Genomic DNA, 23,956 nt, shown 5'->3' with positions numbered 1-23,956 from the left:
TCGGAAATTAGTAGGTCCAGCTTCTTTACAAGATCAGTTTTAGAGATTGCTTTAAGAATCGGACGACAAAAAATCAAAAATAAGAAGTTTTCTATAACACAAATGAAATCAAATACCACAACAAAACATATCATTGTAGCGTCTCTAAGAAAAGTGACTACTCAGAATTTTTTGGGTAGAGATGTTAAATGTGTTTTGATGTTATATAGAGAAAAGGGGCTTGATTGAATAAAAAGATATCAAAATAGAGATTGAACAATCTATTACCATGAAACGAAGTAAGCAGACAATGCAGTGACCAAAATAAGAAAAAAAATCCCCAAAAGAGGATGAGATAAACAAGTCAACATAAAACAGAAAACAAGTTGAGTAGCATGAATCTAAATAACACATGAACGTATACTCATATAATGTAATAAATGGTTAGAGGTTCTTTAATTTGTTCCATTCTTATAGCAACTACATTTTATACTTTACAGGACAGTAGTATTATAAATGACTACTCATTTCGGATAGTAAAACATATAACATCACTCATATATACCTACAAAAGACACTATCTAACAACACATAGTTCAGATAGCCCGACTCGGTGAAGGTTCACAATGTGGTGGTTTTAACAGTCTTGCGTGCGAACAAATTAGCGTGCGAACAAATTAGCGTGCGAACAAATTAGCGTGCGAACAAATTATTTCCTAAATTATCGAAACCGTTCGCATTAAAGAAAACCCTATTACAAAAAACTACAAATTCCTTATATCTGTGTCAAGCAGTTGCATACAAATACAATGGGTTTATTTTTGTTATTTTTTTTTGACTGATAGGGACATCATAAAATTTATGCATGTACGTTTAACCCACCCTTACCTTAATTTAAGAATTGCACATAACGAGTTTTAACATCAAATATGCTTTACCTGGCCTTAATAATTTTGACCACGACTTATCACTGACGTCATAATGTTTGTCTCAAGTTTTACCGGAATTTACCTTAAAATTCCTCTTCCGGTTTGACATATTTTTAAACTTAAAATGTTAATCTCGGTTTTAAAAACCTAAAGGAGTTCAAATGTCAAAGAGTTTTAAAAACATATTTAAAAGTTCAATAGCTTAGACATTTTCATAAAACCAACATACTATTTTGCACTATATAAATCTGTTGCAATAAGTACATGTGCAATTACAGCACGTTTGTATCCAAAATGTGTTAATTTGTCACTGAAATATATCACATATTCAGTAACTATAAAATTTTGGTTTATAATGTTCTTCAAATACATTTTTTCGATGAAAACTGAAATATTGACAAAATTGAAGTTTTAAGACAATCATTTTCAGACTTCTTTAATTTGCCACATGTTCAGAACATGTCATTAAGTTGTTAAACCGTTACATGCACCTGAAACTATAATACTGTAAATTTTAGTAATGATTAAACGACTTGAACAATTCTGGTACGAAATAGTTCAGGTGGAAATTGGTCCTACATTTTGTAACCTTTGAACTTTTGTTTACCTATAGACCAGGTCCTAATTGTATGCTTAATGGATATCATATTTAGATGGATGACTTCAAATGATAATCTACTTCAAATACACTTTTATCATCAAATAAACATAAATATTGACATATAACTTTTGACACAGTTTTTGAGATAAAAGTAACAAGTTATTTGTTCCTGTTTGTCATACTTTGGTACATGGTTACATGGTTCTCAATAATGGTGATATATAAATTCTGTATGGACCCCACTCTCTTGACTGATTAGAGAGCCTTGGTGTAGTATGTGAAAGCCTTGGTGTAGTGGTTAGTGCATCAGACTACTAACACAAGGTTCCTGGTTCGATTCCCGTTCCTGGAAGAAAATTTCAGGGACTGACTTTTCGACCTCCCCTTGACACCATTTGCGAGTATGTTCTTCAGGAAACGATGATAGTCCGTCGGAAGGGGACGATAAATGACTGAATCGTGTTAAGAGAGAGCTAGACACCCTTGTAGATTTCGACAAAGAGCAGGCTAATGCCGCTCCAAGGCAACACTCGCACCCGCAAAGTGGAAAGGGATTAATATAAGTTGAGAAACGTGTTTCCAAATCCACTATAATTAAACTAATCATAATTTGTGTATAAATTAAACGACTGATGCTAACAACATTAAAGTTGCAGAAACCTTTATCATTAAACTCATCAAAGGATTGAAACTGCATTAGACCTTGATTCCTCCAAATGATATCGAAAATAAACATGACAACTTGACAAAAAGGGAAAATGACGGCCAAGAAAATGATAATGATAAATGCATTGGGCATGCAGATAATCTAAACAGTTGTAAAAGAAGTGAAAATTGTACATACCATTCGGCAATAGAAAAACAAATGACAAGAAGAGTAAATCAATTAAGAAAAAAACTGTGATATCAGTTAAACAAGCGGCCACCCCTTCTCCATAATTTCAGTTTAATAACAAGACTTTGGCCCTCTTGATCGATGTTGGTTCCTCGTGGTGATAAGCATGTGATATGGATTTTGCCATTTGCAATTTTATATGTAACCTTTTTGATAAACAAAAATATGGTATGTACAAAAAGCACGATTTTTTATAAAGAGTTGAGCCTACATACCTCTATGAGTGATTAAATGTATCTTGAAAGTTCAATTAAACACGATAAGAAATGTTCTGTTACAATTCGTTCGAAAAATTGTGACATTTGGCATAAAAATGCGGAACTTTCGTTCTGTGCACCATGTTATGAATATTTGCACATGATTAAACAGTGCTTAACGTTGCATAAAGATACAACAACACCAACAAAGATCAGACCTGCAGGCCTTCAATGGGTCTTCAATGCATCGCACCCGGAGGTGAACCTCAGCTAGCCCTAACATAGATTGTGTACTTGTTCAACAACTGTTCGATGAAAATTGACGTCACATTAAACTCCAAAACATATAATTGAACTAAAATTAAACAAAATGATGACTAACAAAGGCCAGACGCTCCTGACTTCGAACAGGCACAAACAAGCACCGGGGTTAAATATGTTTGTGAGATCTGAATCCTCCCCTTATACCTCTAGTCAATGTAGATTAAGGAAACACATGGATAATTAAAAAAATTCAATAAAGTTATTTTCATTCAAATATGAATAAAATGAAATAATTCTTATCTCGGTTGGGATGCCCCAATGACGTCATTAGCATGTTGAAACTTAAATATCTGTTTTTAACACAATTTGGCAACATTAGACAGACCAAAAACCTTAATTAAGCATATATTTAACCCATTATAACTATTTTGCACCTGAAATATTGCAGCAACATATATGTTTGGTTTTGCTTATATCTTTATGTGGTTGATCAACACTTCGACATGTTAAAATAAGAATATTGTTGTATTTTTGCATTGAAAACAAGAATTAAAAGCCTCCAAAAATTCCAAAAATATAAAAAAAAAAATGACATCTAACAGATTAAAGTCTTGTAAACATGTGATTGATGTTATTTGTTTAAAGGATTTTACCTTTAAATTTTTGAAATCAAAGAGCAGAAAGTGGTCTTACTAGACTTTCTCGACAGATATATTTCTGATAACAAAAAATTCAAAAAAAGGTAATCTATGCCTGGGATAGGAAAATCTGTAGTATTTTGAATAGTCCATACTTTTGCTAACAGTTAATTTATCAAAATGACCATGTACTTGATTTTCATGTCGACACCGAAGTGCTCACTACTGGGCTGGTGATACACTCGGAAACGAAACGTCCACCAGCAGTGACATCGACTCAGTGATGAAAATGGTTATCAACGATACTAGGGTTATAACTTGATACACTAGACGCATGTTTTGTCTACATAAGACTCATCAGTGACGTTCATATCAAAATAGTTAGAAAGCCAAACAAGTATAAAGTTAAAGAGCATCGAGGACACAGATTGCAAAAAGTGGTGCCAAATGCGGCTTAAGTAATCTATACCTGGAATAAGAAAATATTTAGTATTTCGAATAATTCATACTTCTGCAGACAGTTAATTTATAAAATATAAATGTAAACAACCTTATTCATAACACATGTTTTCCCACAACATGCCTTATACGCAAAATGTTAATGTGGATGAACTTTATTATACGGAGAAAGGTTATTGGCAAAATGCATTGTTTGAATTTCAAATATGTTAGTTGAGACTTGTTAACGATATTTCTGTGACATCGCCCAATATTTTTGCACTGAATTATTAGACTATGTCTTTTTATTTAAACATAAATGTTTGGAACATTTAAATATGTCCCTTGTTCTACATTTAGGGGTAAAAAAATGGAACTTAGTCAACCTTATGAAAGAATACATATAAACCTAGAAAATAATGTAGGCTGATAAATAAACTCATCATAGATCATACCAGGACTAAATTTTGAATATACGTCAGACGCGCGTTTTGTCTACAAAAGACTCATCAGTGAAGCTCGAATTTATTATGAAGCCAACTTTTAACACTCTATGATATTTCCTTTTGTTTCTTTAACTTGTGTCTTCTTATATTTAATATCAGTCAATTTTGTACTTTAAATATAAAACGAAAAAAAAAAGGACAGAAAGCCATCGACTAAAATTTGCACATGACTCTTTTGACCTTGGAAAAGAAAGAAAAGAAAACAGTGTGGCGGGGTTACAAATACTAAATCCTGGTGTCTATGATGAGTATATTTATATATGTTTGTTACTTATTAATCGATCGCTAGCATGAACACAAGAACAAAAAATAGTAAAAGGTTGTTGTAAAGAGCTATTTTACAGATGGAAACATAACAATCATAAATTTTTACAAAAAATAAAAATAACAAAGTGTCGAAGCTGAGTATTTGCTGTTACTAGAAAATAGTCTGCAGTCGATTTCAAATATCGAATAAGCCATGTCTTCTAAGACAGATATTTCATCAATACAAATCTAACGGGCTTAGTGTAAGGACGTCAAAACCGTTTGAGTATAGAAAGTCCGTTAACAATGCAAAACAATTAAGTCATTGGTTATGATGTTATTGCCATGTTAAGTTGATAATTCTTTCAGAATAAGTTTGTTAGAAGGATCATTATGATAACATGGAATGTATCTAAACTGATGGGATCTATAACAAGTGTCACCACAACATTAAGATGCGATAAATTGGTGTATAAAGAATACAGGTAGAGTAAAAACCAAAATCTTTGTATCTATGAAAAATTAGTTTAAATATTTTAAGTAATTTGAAGAAACGAATACCTGACATACTAGTTCAACAGTTTTACATAGATTATACCGAAATGGACATAGCGAACACGTTTGAATTATAAACACCGCAAGAAGGGGCGAAAGGAATAAATTAGAGTTATCTCCCGTTTGATGCTTATGTTTAATTAGAAGAATGAAAAGGGAATCATGATGTTTCGTACAGTTGGTAGACATTATAATTTATTTACATAAATTTCCCAATACTTATTAGATCAATTAAACTGTTGGTAAAGATTTTGAGGTATTTCTTATCTTAACGTAATCAACGTACCAACATAAGAACATTTAGCACAAGAAAAATATGTCTGAATCCTTGGAAAAACACAAATTACCTTTACATATTTGCAACAGTTTTTATTATTATACAGTATATTCCCATATTTTTATGTTCTGTACTTATGATGTTTGTACCTAAATGATAATGTGAGTGTGACATAAGATCATTTTCCTTGAATGATCTTATATATTCATGACCTTGACAGTACTTTATAAACTAGAACTCAGGCTTAGGTTGTGAACGTATGTTAACTACTGTTGCCGCCTCATTAATATACGTTCGATACAACTCTATATTTTTATATCGAAAATGAATTGGAACATGAGCACTATGTGTGGGTTGAACTTTCTTGGAAAACATGTTAATAAATTCAAAATAGGCGGTACCTTTTTGCTGTGCAACATAGCATATGATTATGATGATTTAAGAAAATAATAGTCAGTAATCAAATGAAAATCTATGATTGGAGGATTATTATCATAATGCTGTATATATCCATATATAAATTGGATAATACACCTAATGAAATACATGCAGCATACCATTCTACAGTCTACTTTTACTTTTATCGAGTATATTAAAATCGTAGAATTGATCAAACTATTTCATTCATACGGAATTTATTTTGTATAAACGTAAGTCAGGTATGTTTATTATTCTTGTTTATAGTAGTGAACACATTTTTCATATTTACATAGAACATTAAGTTCAAGTTAAATACATGATAAAGTCTTATTGTCGATTTGTATCTATATTATATAAAGTATTATTATGATGATTTGTTATTTTAGTAAATGAATATATGTCCATAACTAATTTTTTTTTATAAATTAATTAATTGAATATATCTGAATAACTATTTAATGTAGCAGGAAATTGTCCTGAAAAAGTACTTACAATTTGTTTAACAAACAAAATAAGAAATAGAAATACGCAAATATTTCTTTTTCAGATTGTAAAAGTCCCCTTTCAAGAATAAAATGTGCATTTGGCTTAATTTTACGGTTTGATACTGTGACACCTTCAATGTTTCCAGTTATACACGGCGTTTTGAATTTTTTTTTACTGAAAATTATTTGTTTTTCATAAATTTCTGAAACACTGACACAATTTATATCAGTTGTTAGTTACTTTAAAATTTTGTCGTTGTTTAGTTAACATTGAGGGTTGTCCATGTATAACTATTTTTCTACTTATATGTTTTTTGGTAAAATATAAAGTTGAAATTAACTTTATCGGACAAGTTTGTGCCGACAGTTCAGTAAAAGATCATCATATAAGTTTACCTTTTATTTTTGTGATATTTAGTGTTGTAATGTTTCGGCTTTTTTGTTTTACTATAAACGCTGAACGTATTTGAAGATTAGGAGGAAATACGCCATAGGTCAATAGTAGGTCTCATTAAAAGTATTCTGACAAGATTTCCTTGCGTTTGTAGTAGACATTTATTTTATAAGCATGAAATGTTTTATTGTAATTGTTGTTAGATTTTGAAGTTCCATTGCACGAATGAAATGACGATTATATTACAGCGTTCTCTTTAATTCTTGACGTCTAAACAACCGTGGCGCTTAGATAATTAAGTTTATTTTTATTCTGCCGGTCATATAATCGTGTTCATTGTTTATTCTAAGCGTTAAGATGACCGTGTTTTCTCTAATTCATTGCGCTTATATTCCAGTGCGTATTTTTATTCGTGGTGCCTAGGTCATTGTGATGAATTGTATTCTTGAGGCTTAGATGACCGTGTTTCTAATGTTTGTCTAATGACTTTAGGTTTTATTTTATTTGTCTGCAATGTCTAAGATATAAATAAACTCATCATAGATACCAGGACTAAATTTTGTATATACACAGACGCGCGTTTCGTCTACAAAAGACTCATCAGTGACATTCGAATCCAAATAGTTAAAAAGGCCAAATAAAGTACGAAGTTGAAGAACATTCATTATTTCTTTGATTCTGTGAACAGACGCGTTGACAGAATAACGAAAATCGTCGTCATAAGACAAAATCACAAAGTTGACAATTAACAAAAGTATTCGTCAGTATTGATAAAATAAATTGTATATGCTCGCGATACAAGGAAATATGTCACAAGTCGAATTTTGATAATTGTGTGGTCTACAGTTTACAAAGATTATCGAGCAGACCAGTTTTGAATTAATTTGTGTGTTTTTTTTTTACGATAAATGAAAGGGAACATAATTTTTTAAATGTAAAGATGAAGTAAAATTTTATTTAATTGACGATTGTCCACAATTTATAATTAGATATAATCAATATTGTATTTACGATTTGGGATACAAACACATGTATTTTTATCATTTAAAAATCAATACTAAGTACAGATCATTAAATACAAGATGAACTTTGTTTACAATAATAACTTCCTGAGCGTTATGTATTGACTAAATGTGACAAACTATGAACCGGGTTATATAATAATGTATACATATATGTATTCTAAGTCTCGTTATTATTACCAAGGACATAGGTACTATTAGAGTTAATGTATAGTCATATTCGTGTTTGACCACATGAAACTTTGGATTCTGTATTACTTTGACTATGATAAATTGAATTTTGTTTAAAGACAAAAAAAGCAACTATTACAATAACATTTATAATAAAAATAGGAATACCACGTGATCTAAATGCAAAGATTAAGTCTGAGAACAAATACGAACACAATAAGGAATATGTAATGAATGAAAAAGAAGAACATAGGGAATTGATGCGATTACTAATATATAAAAAATAATTCATAGAGATTTTCATTTAATGTCAGACTAATGTGTTTAATTGACTGAGAAACGTATAATATTTTGTATTTGATGCTTGACAATTCAAAATGACCGTTCATCATTGGTTTTTAAAAATGTACCAATAACTATGGATGAGAGACATTTTTTATTGACCACGACACCAAACACGAAAAAGAGGATTTTATTGATTCATAGCTTGTGTTTAATGCCTCTTTCAGCGCTATTGTGCTATTGCGCGGCGGGTTTTAGGATTTTATTGATAAAGGAAACCGGAGCGACCGGAGTGGCCGGACGGAACCAATGGGGATAGGTAGAAACACTAACAGTCCTATTTAATTCAAATTGAAGACTAGCGCACCTGCCACTTAACTTATAACCTTAGACTTGACAGGTTATTGATAAAATAGTTGAACTACTTAGACTACTCGGTCAACGATGCTCCAAAAAAAAGAGGAAAAATGAACATGATATAGAAATATAAGCAACATACGACGACAGATAACCCTAGGTCCGGATCATTATTTTCTTCCCTACTGAAGCTTACATCTTGCAGGATAAAATATACATTTTAAATTCTTTTTATGCCCCACCTACGATAGTAGGCGGGCATTATGTTTTCTGATCTGTGCGTCCGTTTGTCTGTTCGTCCGTTCGTCTGTTCGTCCGTTCGTCCGTCCGTCCGTCTGTCCCGCTTCAGGTTAAAGTTTTTGGTCAAGGTAGTTTTTGATGAAGTTGAAGTCCAATCAACTTGAAACTTAGTATACATGTGCCCTATGATATGATCTTTCTAATAAATGCCAAATTCGAGATATGACCCCAATTTTACGGTTCTCTGAACATAGAAAATGATAGTGCGAGTGGGGCATCCGTGTACTGTGCAAATTTCAGGTTAAAATATTTGGTCAAGGTAATTTTTGATAAAGTAGAAGTTCAATCAACTTGAAACTTTGTATCCATATTCCGTTTGATAAGATCATTCTAATTTTAATGCCAAATTATAGAATTTAATCTAATTTCACGGTCCACTAAACATAGAATATGATAGTGCGAGTAGGGCATCCGTGTACTGTGGACACATTCTTGTTATTCCTAATTTCTTTTTATCGTACAACAATGTCAAAATATTTAGCAAAGGCATTTGACTATTTAGAAAAGTATAAACTTAATAGTTTTTCAACAAATGAACCTACCGATTGTCTTTAAATACAACAATGTAAGCACATCTGATTTTGCGGATTTTGTTTGTCATGTATAGTAAAACATGCATATTATTACTCCGATACCGATAACACAGACTATTTACTGTATGGTATACATATAGGTTGTAAGGTGCATTTTATTTAACAGAATGTTAAGATATATTGTTTGATCGCGAGTGCATGGTCATTATTAAATTCGTTAGTACATGAGTACTTGTGGACAAAGTCGGTGTGCAAAACAGTATTTAAAGATATGTCGTTTTAAAACTTTTGCATTTAAGATAATTACGGAACAAGCCACGCGTTTAAAGTGGCAACAGACAAAATAATATTGAAGTATATCTTTTTGGATAAAACAAACTCGTTTGTTTAAATGTGAGTATTAAATATGCACAATATTACATTTAATTGATTATATTTAGAATTAATTCATTGAGAATACTTAATAAAAGTAACTTTATTTAGTTAAAAAGTAAAAAAAAATGTTTATGTTAAAAATGTAACATGTGCAGCATCTAAACTAAAGAAGATACTTTACCTAAGAACTTCGTCTTTGATCGTTTGGCTAGACGTTTGATAGAAGTTGTCGCAAAAAGTGGGATAGAATAAAATATTATTTTTCTATTTGAAACTGCGTTAATAGTTTGACACCTTCTAACTTTTCATAGAGAAGGCATGCACCGGAAAGGATTCATAACTACGTTGATGGTATTCCTTAACTAAAGAAGAAAGCATCTTTTGGTGTAGAGTCAAATTATTATATGATTATTGGAAAAGGGAACTTAGACAATAAAACAACAATACCACAACCAAACACAACCTTGAGATAACTGACAATTGTCAATCCGTGACAACTTCCCTGTTTGTGAAAACGCCCCTAAATATGTGACTGGTTAAACTCTTATATTGGATGTATTTCCCTCAATTGTTTTTTTCTCAATCGATTTATGAATTTCGAACAGTGGTATGCTACTGTTGCCTTTATTAAACTAATATTTAATAGGTCTTAACCCTCTTTTCATCTCTCGATAATTGATCAGTAGAAGCGTGGTCTTGGTCTTATCTATATTCGTTATGAACTTGTCCAAGTAAATCATTTTGATTACATGCTTAATGATTACATGCTTAATTAGACCGTTGGTTTTCCCGTTTGAATGGTTTTACACTAGTAATTTTGGGGCCCTTTATAGCTTGTTGTTCGGTGTGAGCCAAGGCTCCGTGTTGAAGGCCGTACTTTAACCTATAATGGTTTAATTTTTAAATTGTTATTTGGATGGAGAGTTGTCTCATTGGCACTCACACCACATCTTCCTATATCTATTGTTCAAGTCCTTCATTTTGTTTACACGCTTTATAAACTTGTTCAAGTCCTTCAATTTGGCTACGAACCGCTTTACAAATGCAATTCATTAAATTTGGTTAAAATGGCGATTTAAATCATTTTATTTATTACTACATCATGTTTGATGTTTATAGTTCCAGTCCATCTTTCACAGCTTTATATATATCATTTAAAGCATAAGAATTAGTCAAAAGTCTTTAGTTCGAAAATGTATACCTTAACGCTGTCGAATGACTATTTTGTTTATTTGACTTCTTTGTGACTTAACTAATCTGTTTTACTGTTCATTTTTGTCATTCTTTACTCCATAAAAAAACAAAACATGTCAAAGAAATCAATCTTGATAGACAATAACCCCATAAAGAATAATTGAAAACTGGTTTCCTCCAGTTTGACTTGGTAGTACTTGACCTTGTCATGCTGATCATTTTTTATGTTTTAATTTCTCAATTTTTTTCTAGTTTTAAGATGATATACTACATTTTTATCCTGTCTTTTAAGGACAATAACACACATGATGCTTCAACTGACCAGTTTAGCCATAACGTTTATTTAAAGATATTATTTGGCTGATGGTTTCTTTCTCTCCATCTATGAAAAATTTTCAACTCGACAAATCGAGAAAACTAAATTGGATAAAACGTCATTCAAGTCCACTAACTACTAAAGGGAATCTAATAGACAAAGGAAGATAGTGCCAATTAGAGAACTCTCTATCAAAGTCATAAATAATAAATGTAAAAAATTAGAGATCAGAGTATAGTCTTCATCACAGAGCATTGGCTAGTGACCATTTCAGTTCTGACGACTCATTTGAATTCACTAGTTGCTGAGATCTTTTTGCAATTTTTTTAGTTTGTTCTATCTATCAAAAACAATTTAAGATAGTAAATTTAAAAGCAACAATTTTTTAAAGATCGTTGCTTGGGCATATGGTAAATCTGCATTATATTTTGATCTATAATATATAAGTTAATGGTTGCAATTCGCTCTTTTTTATTTTTTACCAATGATTGGTCGGCGTGTTCATTGGACACGATTTAAAAACAAGATACCGAAATGATGATTGTGGCCAAGTTTGGTTGCAATTGGTTAGGTGAATTTAAGATCCCTGTTGATAATGTAAGTACTGTATACCTTGACTATAAAATAATTTCGGATTCAGAATTTTGCAGTTTTTTATTTGCAATTGCGGTTGAACGAGTTATACATATATATGTGATATATAGGATTCTATCGTAGTATTGTTTTTTTTTCAAGATTTCAACGTGATAAAAAATAAAACTAAAATTTGCTGCTTTTCAATTTCGTGATATAGTTCTACATCATTTAACAGAACACAGTGTACAAATGTATCTGATAATTTATTAGATTTACCTTTACAATCCAAAAATTAGGCCTTTTTATCAATTGAGAGGGTAAGCAATGATCAGTTTTATGTTATGAGTTAAGAAAAATTACCGCATGATTAAAAAGTTTTTACCATATGAAGACTGTTTCATACACTTTGTTATGCTTCGTTGTCTAAAATGTGTTTGTTTATGCAATATAAATTATCGCTGAAAATTTCTAGCATAGATATAAGCTTGCATTTAATTTCTTTCATTTAAATGAATAAATCTATAGTTCTGACAAATTATTAGCAAATAGTCGGTACCATATTCGACTGATAACCCTTTTATAGTAACAAATATGTAACCAATATTGAAGATAAGTCGTCAATTCCTGCAGTAAAGACGCAGTATCCATTTCTGCCATCTTGTTTATCTCTTGTCTGTCTGTATGCAAATATTGTATTTCTCGGAACCTCTCTTGTGCCTACGAAATTTAAAGAGAGTATGGAATGAAATATCGGTCAAGATGCAATATCTTTAACTTATCAAAAAAAATGCTCTTTATGCACTTTAAAGATATATTTATATAGAAGAAATATTTAAATTATCGGCAAAAAGGGCTTTTATGCTTATTTAAAAAAAAATAAACTTGTACGATATTCAAAACTGTACTATTTCAAGTATTGCTAATCTTGATAAATACTTTCCAGCCAACATGGAAAATTGTCCAGTTAGACCTTACACTACCATTTATACAATTATATAGCAATTTTGATTTTCATTAAGTTTCTATTTATTAATTAAAACAGATAAATATTAAATTATTTAATTCAAATTTTAAGACATTTATTTGTCTTAAAATTTCTCAAAATGGCGATAAGCAAGGAAATATAAATCTTAGATATATCTTAAAATTCTTGGTCAATTATTCCAACTATGACAACGATTTTAAAACTATTGTCGATCTACATAAATACTAAGTGTTATAGTACTTTAAAAGTCTATTTTTCTCGTTCAAGTTCAATGTCAATAATGTTTGCACAAGGTAGGTATTACAAGGCCTTCACATAAGTTAAAATATGTATCCTGGGACATATCCAGTACAGTTGGACATATTCTAGTTTTCATTCATGACCGTACAGGTGAATTACTGGGTTATTTAATGTAGATCAAAAACGTTCAGTTACCTGCTGTGATATGTCTATATCAATGAATTAAACTTTTAAAAGTAAACATCGATTTTCAAATCTTTTTTGTTTTGTACAATTTAATCTTAAATGGTATAGTTTTTACTTAAGCAATTCTGTGTTGTCACGCCTTTTAATTTCAATTTAAACACATCGTGTTAAATTCTTGTTTATTATTGTTTTTTTTTATTGAATATTAACTAATTTTTAATGCACTTATCTTTTGTACTACGTTTTATTCTGAGGACTCACTACACCACTACGGTAAACATCATGTATAACATTTTGTATTTATAGTTAATAACTTTCATCGCTTGACTTGGTAAGACAGGCTCGTGCGCAGCGAACTTTGGTGTTACATATATCACCAGTATCTTCATATAAATAAATATAGACTTATTATTATGAGTCCTAACAATTATTAAAATCATTTGGATTTTTTCACACCGAGGAAGTAAGTCGATAAAAAGATATTGCAATGTGCTTATGTTAAATTTATTATTAATCATTTAATTTAAGACGTTTATTGAAAAAGAACTGAAATACTTTTTTGGTATAACGCTAGTTTAAGGAAAGCAAACATTTACCTCATTTTTATATATATACATCTTGGAATTCTTGTTTTTGCAATATCGTCTGTTATTTACATCGCATCAGTTAAAATGAGTACGTTTATTTAACAAACAGTAATAATTCTATACAAGTAAATATTAAGCTTACCAACAGGATCTATAACTAATTATGAATAACAAATAATGTGTTTATTTCATTAAGATTGCAACTTTTATAAATATCGAACGTACACAGTACCTTTGGTGTCTTTCGTCCCCCTTTTGTGTCTCCCTAACAATCATATCCCATTTTCTTATTTTTAAACGGAAGACGGATAAAGGACACATATATGCCAATCGTTTGGCCCTCAACCGCTCATAACGACATATGAAAAAAACATAGCACAGACTACTAAGAGATATGCCTTCAACAACACTACAAGGAAAATCATACAGTAAAGCGCATGCTCAATGTGAACGTTTAGACAGCCAATAATACAATGCCAAATGAAATAATACTCAATAATACAGTCAAAGAATCATTGTAGATACTGAAGCTAACCCCAAGCCGTCACGTCTGCTGTTGAAAAAAATCCTCCCTTCAAACTATCTTTAGTTTATCGTTGATTGCATCTTTCGAAGAAGCCTACCACAAACTAGTTTATAATTCTAAAGTTAACCCCCACATAATACATCAAGGGATAACTAATACTTTCATGCCTTGCTGATTACAGAAAAATACTTACATGGTTCAGGCTGATTGAGGGAATACCTGCTGTGAAATCTTTTTGTAATTGCAAATATCTTTGGATCAGTTAACTCCCACCCACTGTAATCTAAGGTACTTTTTTTTTACCAATAGTCATCCAATCACCTGTCAGGAAATAATCAAAGAAGAATCTTAAAACGGATTCACTTTGAATTAAAACAACCCTTAATTTCTATCACCGGAAATGCCATTTACAGTAAAGATGCTTTGCAATGGAAAGTAAAAAATATTGTTGGATCATTGATTTATCTGACAGAAAAAAAAGAATATTATGAAAGCATATAACCGAGAGGTTAAGATACCGTCTTCAGATATGACACTAGCGCAGGCTCTTTGTAAAACACACACAATTACGATAATTTAAAAAAACCCACCTGACATGGAATACTTAACATTGTGAATAACTAATTATCTCATTTGAATTTCAGAGATATCAACAATGACAACAACCTGCTGTCGAAGATACATTGGTTCACAGTTTTATAAATATGCTAGTTGTCGATTTAAGGCCACGATGGCAGCCATTTTGACACCGGAATGTGAAACTGAGCATGTAAAATCATTTGAAGATATTCCAGGTCCGCCATCACCGCCGTTTTTAGGAGCACTTGTGCACCACTTTCCTTTTGGTAATAATACTTATATTTAAGAAACAACATATTCAACGTTTTCTCTATTTGGTTTAATACAGAAAATAGTTTTAATGAATTATTTGATTTAGTAAAAAAATGAATTCAAACCGTTAAAACCTCTCAATAGGTTATACTGTGGAAATTGAAAAGACTTTATAAATCTATTCATTAAAATAATTTTGTACAACAAAACTTTGTTCTTCTATGAAATAATCAAATTATAGTGTCAAAATGTCATAGAAACTAAAGAAACACTGAAGAGACACCATTAAACACGACTTTCACTGTAAAAAGTCTTGCAAAACACTAACGTCAAGAAACATGTTCAAAATCCAAAAAACACAAATCAGGATAATTAAAATTTACTCACAACGAGCATATGGACATACAATGATAAACCTTTAAAATTGTAGTTACTATTATATTTTTTTTTAGGTGCATTTCACGGGAAAACTCCCCCACAAATTTATGAAATGTGCCGACAAAAATATGGAGATATATATAAGGAACGAATTTTTCACTTCTCATTCGTCCATCTCTTTGATCCTGATGATTTTGAAACTGTTTTTCGAGCTGACGGGAAATATCCAATCAGAGAGGCATTTATGACCTTGACCCATTACAACAAAAAGTATAATGGAAATGTGCAAGGCATTATAACCAGGTAAATTTACATGTTATAAGAAGAATTTGATCTGAATTAAAAAACGAAATCAGAAAATATATATCGTCCACCGTCTATTTCAAATACTTTTGGTACATTCTGTACGTATTTTTAAGGTTGTTTTAATTAGTTTTATTTTGATCGTTTATGTAAACAGTAGTGGCAATGTCAATGATAGGCAATGTTTAATAGGTTGAACTCGAGAGCATGATAATGAAAACGATAGCTCACTTAGATTTCTAAATGTCAACGGCTTTACTGTTAATGATTACTGATTCATCTTTTTTGTAGTCAAAATGAAACATGGCAAAAGCTTCGAAGTACTTTTCAACAGAAAATGCTTCGACCGAAGGCAGTTGCTGCTTATTTTGACGAACAGTCAAAGGTTGCAGACGAACTTGTAGAAAAAATCTCACGTACCAAATGTGTTAATGGCATTATAGAAGATTTACGGAGTGATCTTACAAAATTTGCAACTGAAGGTAAATTCATGTTTGAAATATTTATCTGATGCTTTGCATGCCATATAAGATTTTTCCGTGACGTTAATGTAAACAATCTTCCGATATAGAGGTTTTGAAAAATTAGTTAAGAAGTGGTATTAATCCCAATGACATACTTATCCACCAGGTTTCAAATGACAGTATATGTAGGCAACAAACCCATTTTATGATTATTTATCTTTTTAATTATTCAGGTGCCCTGAAGTTACTTTTGAGTTGTCTTATTTGGAATATGACAAATTGTTTCAAAAACTTTTATTATGGACCATTTGGAGCTTCCTATTATCTCAATGTTAATATTATTATGTTGTAACCTTTTGAAACTAATAAATTCAGGAACTATTATGTTTTATGGTGGCTGATGAAAAGAATTTCAATACGTTTTTGTGTTGATTGGACCTGTCGTTTGAAAATTTTTAACATTTGATCTATCATATTTTCTTTCGGTTTCTTTTGCAGTCATGAAAATGGCACTTTAAAACAAACTGTTCGCTGCTGTTTAAGTCAGTTGTATTTATATAGCTATTGACAGGTATGGAATATATCAGTCTCTTTGTGTACGCTTAATTTCCACATTCATCTAAAAGTTAAGAACAGGTCCATAAGATAAAAGATGCAAAAATGAGTAACATTTTTGAAACTTTAACAATATGTTTTTGTATTAAAATTTAAAACTCTTTTATATCTGACTGATTGTAGATGTATTTCAAAAGAATACAAGACCACACAAACAAAAAGTTTATTGTTCAACAGCCTTAGTTAGTTCATAGAAACTTTACGGTTGCTAATCGTTTTAAGACATTCGAAATTTGTTAATAAAAATCATAATACTATTTCACTATTTCCTACAGGTATTGGTTTGGTGTGCTTTAATAAAAGATTTGATCTGTTGTTGAGTAAAGAGGAAAATGCTGAAGCACGAAAGTTCCTATATTCTGTACGTGTAATAATGGAAACAACACACAATGAGTTCAGAAGACTTCCATTTTACAAACTATTCGAGACACCCTCATACAAAGAATTTGTGAAGGCAAAGATTTTTGTAAAAGAGTATGTATAACTTTGTATTCTTTTTTTTTTTTTTTTTTTTTTTTTTTTAAAGCGTAGGGTTATTTTACCGGGAGTAGAGTCTAGCCTTTCAAATCTTTTGAAATTGAAAAGTGATTTATTGATAAGGATAATGATTTTGTAATTTCACATCTATTTCACTTCATTTTTTCCCCAATTTTCGATGTCCCTTTAATAGAAGAAATATACAAAGGTTAAAATACTTGATACCGCAATATCATCAAACATTTAAAATAACTATACATTAAGGATAAAAACCACTATCATCTTAAAAATTACTCAAAGGGGTAAAAAGGTTAAAGTGTCAACAGCTGATTGTTAGATCATTGCGGCCGCAAAGGGGCATCAAACACTGATTAGAATGACAAAAGTAAATAAGTCACGGAACTGTTATAAAATTTAACTTTCGTTCTTATTTTAGAATTAGAAGCCTTTCTATTTATCATTGAGTTGAAGTTCGAGGATCGGTGTTGCTTTTTATGATATTTTACTTTGAGAATAATACTTTTCAGAATGGCAAATAAATACTCAAAACAAGCTTTAAAAGAAATGGAAGAACGATCAAAAGACGGTACAGAAGTAGATGGAGAGAACGGAGATCTCATTCCTTATTTAATGAGCAAGTCCTCATTAACAGAGGAAGAAGTTTTCAAAGTCATTAGTGAATTCATATTAGTAGGAGTCGACACAGTAAGTATTATATACTATCTAGTAAAGGTTATTCCAGTAGTAAACCGGTATTCAAAAGCCATAAATCGATTGAGAGAAAACAAATCCGGGTAACAAACTTAAATGCAGGGAAACACATCAACTATAAGAGGAAATCAAAGGTACACTGAAGTGCAAAACCAAAATGGTACAGGAAAGTTTTAGAAAAAAAACCCGCTTAATGACAATGTAAAATAATATTGCTTAAATGACAACACTATGTGACAGAAATACAACAAAAACGCCCATAAGAACACTAATCACAGAGAAACGAACAAACAAATATAATAAAAGTCGACACAACATGCAACTTATATCTACAATTAATTTCCTATGTGACTGACCAAACAATTTTAACATATGAATAATATATTACCAAAACAACACGAGGAACAGCTTAAAACTCCCCATTTGTGGTAAATATATCCTAATTGAAGATGATGAAAACATAATTTCTCCAACATTTAATACTGTACTTTGATATATAATGGTTTACTTTTATAAGTTGATACTTGAATTGGGAATTGTCTCTTTGGAACACATACCATATCTTTTATATCTATGAACATGTTTATCGACTATTTTCTGCAACACATAACTTTTATTTTGTAGACAAGTCATCACATAGCCTATATGTTATATTTATTGGGAACTCATCCTGAGGTCCAGGAAAAGCTGTACGAAGAAATGTCAAGACACATTGACAATACATTGTCTATCGACAACTTACAGCAAATGACATACTTAAAAGCAGTAGACAAAGAGGTTCACAGGTAATTAATCAATCAACCAATCAATTAATTAACTTTTTCAAACAATGAATCAATGAACTTATCAATCAATAAATCAATTATTCAATCAATTATTCAATCAATTATTCAATCAATCATTCAATCGCTTATTCATTCAGTTATTCAATTAACCAATCAATTAATCAATCAATACACCAATTGGCAAACAAATCTGTATGGTAAAAACTTTTTCAGCAATTTATCAAGTATTGTTTTATATCCATACGTACATATCTGTGAATGACATTAAGTTACCAAGAGATTTAGTTCAATAAAAATTTATATATTAAATAATCGTTAAATCCATTGAATGTTAGTTTGATTTGATTTCAACATATCCTTTATAGAAAATAAATCATTCAATTAAAGTTACGCAATTGTTTCAACCAAACCAATATTAAGAATTACAACAGTTAGACATTTTTTTAACTTGTTTTCAGAATGCTGCCAGTTGCTGGTGGAACTATCAGAAGACTGACACAGGATATCAATTTACGGGGCTATCATATACCTGCTGGGGTAGGTTTGCATATAGATATATAGCAAATATGCATGTGTTTAATGCGCATGAAGGTGTAACGATTCTGTTTGGATTCCATATGGTTTTCACGCTATGCTGTTTATGAATATCAAACATTATTAGTTTGACTCTTGGTGTCTGAGGGTCACACTAATCAAATGAGGAGGCCAATTTATTGTCCCCATAAATTTAAAAATCATAAAGTATCATAATTATTTTTTCTTCAAACTAACGTCTTTCATATGTTTCTACGACCTTAGTCTAACGGATATTAGTTTTTATATTTGTTATGGTCTTACAAAATTGGCATAACTGTTTCATTCTACTCAACAATAAAGCGCAAAACAGCTAAAACTGATAAAATTTGTTAAGTACGAATGAATCTAACTTAAATGAACGGACTGGTGAACTTATGGAAGATTGTTCTTTGAAAAAGAATGTCATTGATATGGTTTTATCATTTGGTGTTTTTTTTAATTTATTATGCAAGATTAAAAAATCTGCTCACCGCAAAAGAAACGGTGATTCTCGAGTAATAAAGCCACTTGTTAACAATCATCATATATTTTTTTATTCATTATTTAGTTAGATGAATATTTTTGTTTTTCTGGTTTGGTTCCGTTTTGTTGCAGGTTACGTTTGGATGCTATTTGTTTGATGAATTTTCCTTGGAGTTCAGTATTTTTCTTTTTGTACTTTTTGCATAAGAAGGGTAAACCCCTATCGTTTATTTAGCACGAATCTTATTAAAGGGATAGTTTGATGAATGTAAAATACATTAACTGATCGATAAAGTTAGTTTTAGATGACACGGCAGGTTCTGTCCCGGTTACAATCTTTTATTGTTCTCATACACAACGATGAATTTCAAACATAAAACCTACCGGTATTGTGTTTTGTTAAGAGTATGGTAAATGTATTCTTTTAAATATATCGTACAATACAAATGAATTATACAGTAAACCAACTTATCATAGATGCTAGGATTGAAATTTAATATTAGAGACAGACGCGCGTTTTGTCTACAAAAGACTGATCAGTGACACTCGTAAAAAAAATGTTAAAAAGGCCAAGAAAATCAAGCTTACGATTTGTTTGTATAACACATGTAGTCGTTAATATTGCATTAAGATTATAAATAGAGTATAAATGAAAAAAAAACTATTTTTTTCTTCAATTATTACAGACAACTATTGCAGTTCACTGGGAACAGTCGATGCTGGATGAGGTCAACTTTAAAGATGCTCTTTCTTTTAAGCCAGAACGATGGTTGCGAGAAAATGCTGATAGAAAGGAAATTCATCCATTTGCTGCAATACCATTTGGTGTAGGCCAAAGATCTTGCATTGGCCGACGGTTTGCCGAACAAGAGACATTTCTTGCAGTTGTTAAGGTAATTTTGAGATGAAATATAGTAACGTATTCAGTTGTTGCACAATAATTAAAAAAAAAGCAAACACAGAATTTCACAAACTATTCCAATTCTTTATCATTATGTGATATCAATTGTCTGAAGCAAAGCAAAGCCTTTGTCATTAATATAGCTAAGCTTTATATTCAAAGCTATGAAAAGTTTAAAAGCTATTCTTTTGATATTGTAGAAAATACGAAATTATTGCACTTTAAGAAGAAGAAAAAAAAGAAACACAGCTATTACCACACACAACCTCATAATAGTTATATCAAATTTAAGTTTACCCTTTCACCTAGCATACCTTTTTGTGTGTCATTTAAGTTACATTAAAGTTTCATTGAAAATAATAGTACTATGAATTTTGATTTGTTTTAGATACTTCAAAGTTATCAAATAGAGTATGTTGGAGAAGATCTGAAATTAGACTATGGCGTCAATGTTGCTCCTGCCACCAAAATGAGATTCCAGTTCACACCACGAAATCCAAAAGACTGAATATAAAATGGAATGACAACTGGTAATGCATCCTGACGTTTACACGACTGTCCATTCCAAAACAACGTTAATGGTGATATGATTCCCATTGAAGGATGACAACGTGATAATATTACTATGTACAATGATTGAAATATGGCTACCCCTCTCTTGGGACATTTCCGGTCAGAATTATGAATGATTTTGTGACTTTATTTGAGTGCATTTATTCAACGTAAAGCATTCTATAAGGATGTGTGCCTTTATAAGGAATAAAGTCTCAGAGTAGAAAAACAGACAGACACCCATAATAGTAAAATATAAATTTTACTATTCAATTAGAGGAACTTATAATGGGTTCGTCCTGTATAAGTTCTTGTTTTTTCTGCGACAAATATTGATTTTATGATGCGAACTGTTTCCCAGACAGAATGTAAATACAGAGCTTATAATGTTTTATATGTAATATTCATCAATTTAAAAAAAAAGAACTTAACAGTAGATTAAGAAATGTCTATAAAAAGTGACAAAGACTAAACGCATAATACTTCCACCTAAATATGATAAAAAGATTGCAAATAAAACCCCAGTAAAATCATTAGGGTCTTTAGAATTCTTTTGGTCGTTTGCAAAAGTTTAAATTACACAAATAATCCGTCCATTGTAAGTTTCTAAGATTATAATATGAAACAATTGACTAATTTTTCTTTTGCGGCCTTGAGAATTTGATGCAATCATGAAATATTTTCAAAAATATACTCCAGAACTTTATAAATAGAGAACATTAAACAAAACAGTCGACCCTGTAACAAAGGCGAAAGGATTTTGGGGTTCTCATGAATAGAATGAATTTATGGTAAAAACTGTTGAACTTAGAATAGGCAAATTGCTTAATTTTTTAATGTAAATATTTTGACGCGATATTGCACAAATATGACAGTATAATTGATTTTAGTTATATATAAGAGACTTGGTCACACAGCCAAACTACATATTTAGACGCGATATTACATACATATGATACATTATGTCATAAAAGTAATATTTGAGACTCACCCCAATACCGCAAACATACAACTGTATATATTTTGACGCGATATTAAACACGTATAACATTATATTTTAGTAGAGTAGTATTAACGATTTGCTCAATTTGCAAAACAACTGTACATATCGATATAATAAGACAGGCTGTTCAAGCCGATATGTAAAATAAACAAGCAGTTTCCTGTTTAACAATTTTTGTTACCAGAACTGTACATTAATTTACAGATCTAACATTGTTGGGTTGATGTTTAGACGAATTATAGATATATATATATATATATGTAAATTAATTTTATCTGTGCAAAGATCACTTTAAATTCACTTAAAAACGATTCTAGAGAAATAAACGTCATCTTTAAGATGTTGTTAAATGTTTGAGGAAGTTTATAATATTTTATTTCAATCTAGTTCATTTTAATCTATGACTTTCAATACTTAACAATTCGCCGTTTCAGAATCTAATGCATCCTGGGTAATATTTTCAAAAGCGTACACCAAAGCGTTTTGCTTGGTTTAAAACATAATAAACAATGCAAATTCAACCAATGACGTAACGTTATTTTCACTTTGGGGTACGAACAATGAAATTACCCATGATGCTTTAGATTCTGAAGAGGCCAATAGTGAAAATATCATTATAAGAGGTTTGATATTAAAGGAGGATCATTCAAAAAAATGAAATTTCTCTAAAATCGGTGTTGGTGCAATCACATACATTGAAACAGACATTATTATAGAGTGCAATATATCAAAAATTATTTGTGTATTTTGTTAAAGTATTTGTTAAATGTTGTATGTAAAAGTTTATTAAAAAAATATCAAAGATACCAGATTAATTATCAGTTCGCCACAAATAATGAATAAGAAAAAATGAAATTTCTCGAAAATCGGAGTTGGTGCCATCACATACATTGAAACAGACATTATTATAGAGTGCAATATATCAAAAAAAATATTTGTGTATTTTGTTAAAGTATTTGTTAAATGTTGTATGTAAAAGTTTATTAAAAAAATATCAAAGATACCAGATTAATTATCAGTTCGCCACAAAAAATGAAAAAGAAAAAAAAAATTCTAAGGTAATTAAAAAAAAAAAAGGAATGTACATTAAACTTTGCATCTCGACTATGTCGTCAATCAACGAAGTCCGTATAAGACAATTGCCAAGGAAAATGGTTATCCAAACCTCGATTTAGAGCCAGCTCAGCCTTCCAATTTGACATTTGTTGTTTATAATACCGTTAAATTGATACAACTGTGTGAGGAACACAGAGCGACATAGATCGTTAGCATGACTGAAGCGTGTTTTGTTTACATGAAACTCATCAGTGATTTTAAAAAACAAGATAAGCAGGAAATGATGATAAATATATATATGTTATGTCAATACCAACTAAATTGTTTTCAATATGAAATTTGGTAAATGGACCCCGAAAATAAATAAC

The 23,956-nt window shown here is 30.7% G+C and overlaps 1 protein-coding gene across 3 annotated transcripts; it reads left to right on the top strand.

The window, feature by feature from the left end:
• Positions 1-5,792: 5,792 nt before the first annotated feature.
• On the top strand, positions 5,793-23,549 carry LOC134685288 (cytochrome P450 10-like). 3 transcript variants are annotated; one of them, XM_063544908.1, is made up of 10 exons: positions 5,793-6,175; positions 15,119-15,319; positions 15,758-15,986; positions 16,278-16,468; positions 17,341-17,539; positions 18,070-18,247; positions 18,878-19,038; positions 19,497-19,575; positions 20,763-20,969; positions 21,366-23,549. In XM_063544908.1, the coding sequence occupies exons 2-10, from the start codon at positions 15,130-15,132 to the stop codon at positions 21,483-21,485; spliced, it is 1,554 nt and encodes a 517-aa protein (XP_063400978.1). In that variant the 5' UTR covers positions 5,793-6,175; positions 15,119-15,129; the 3' UTR covers positions 21,486-23,549. The 3 variants fall into 3 exon arrangements, with proteins under 3 accessions (XP_063400978.1, XP_063400977.1, XP_063400980.1); XM_063544907.1 differs by having other exon boundaries at positions 5,793-6,184; XM_063544910.1 differs by lacking the exon at positions 5,793-6,175 and adding an exon at positions 9,661-9,882.
• Positions 23,550-23,956: the final 407 nt, after the last annotated feature.

The sequence above is a fragment of the Mytilus trossulus genome, chromosome 9 (assembly GCF_036588685.1).
Source record: "Mytilus trossulus isolate FHL-02 chromosome 9, PNRI_Mtr1.1.1.hap1, whole genome shotgun sequence".
Lineage (NCBI taxonomy): Eukaryota > Metazoa > Mollusca > Bivalvia > Mytilida > Mytilidae > Mytilus > Mytilus trossulus.
The sequence above is the reverse complement of the archived record's forward strand: the minus strand, read 5'-3'. Positions and strand labels throughout refer to the sequence as shown.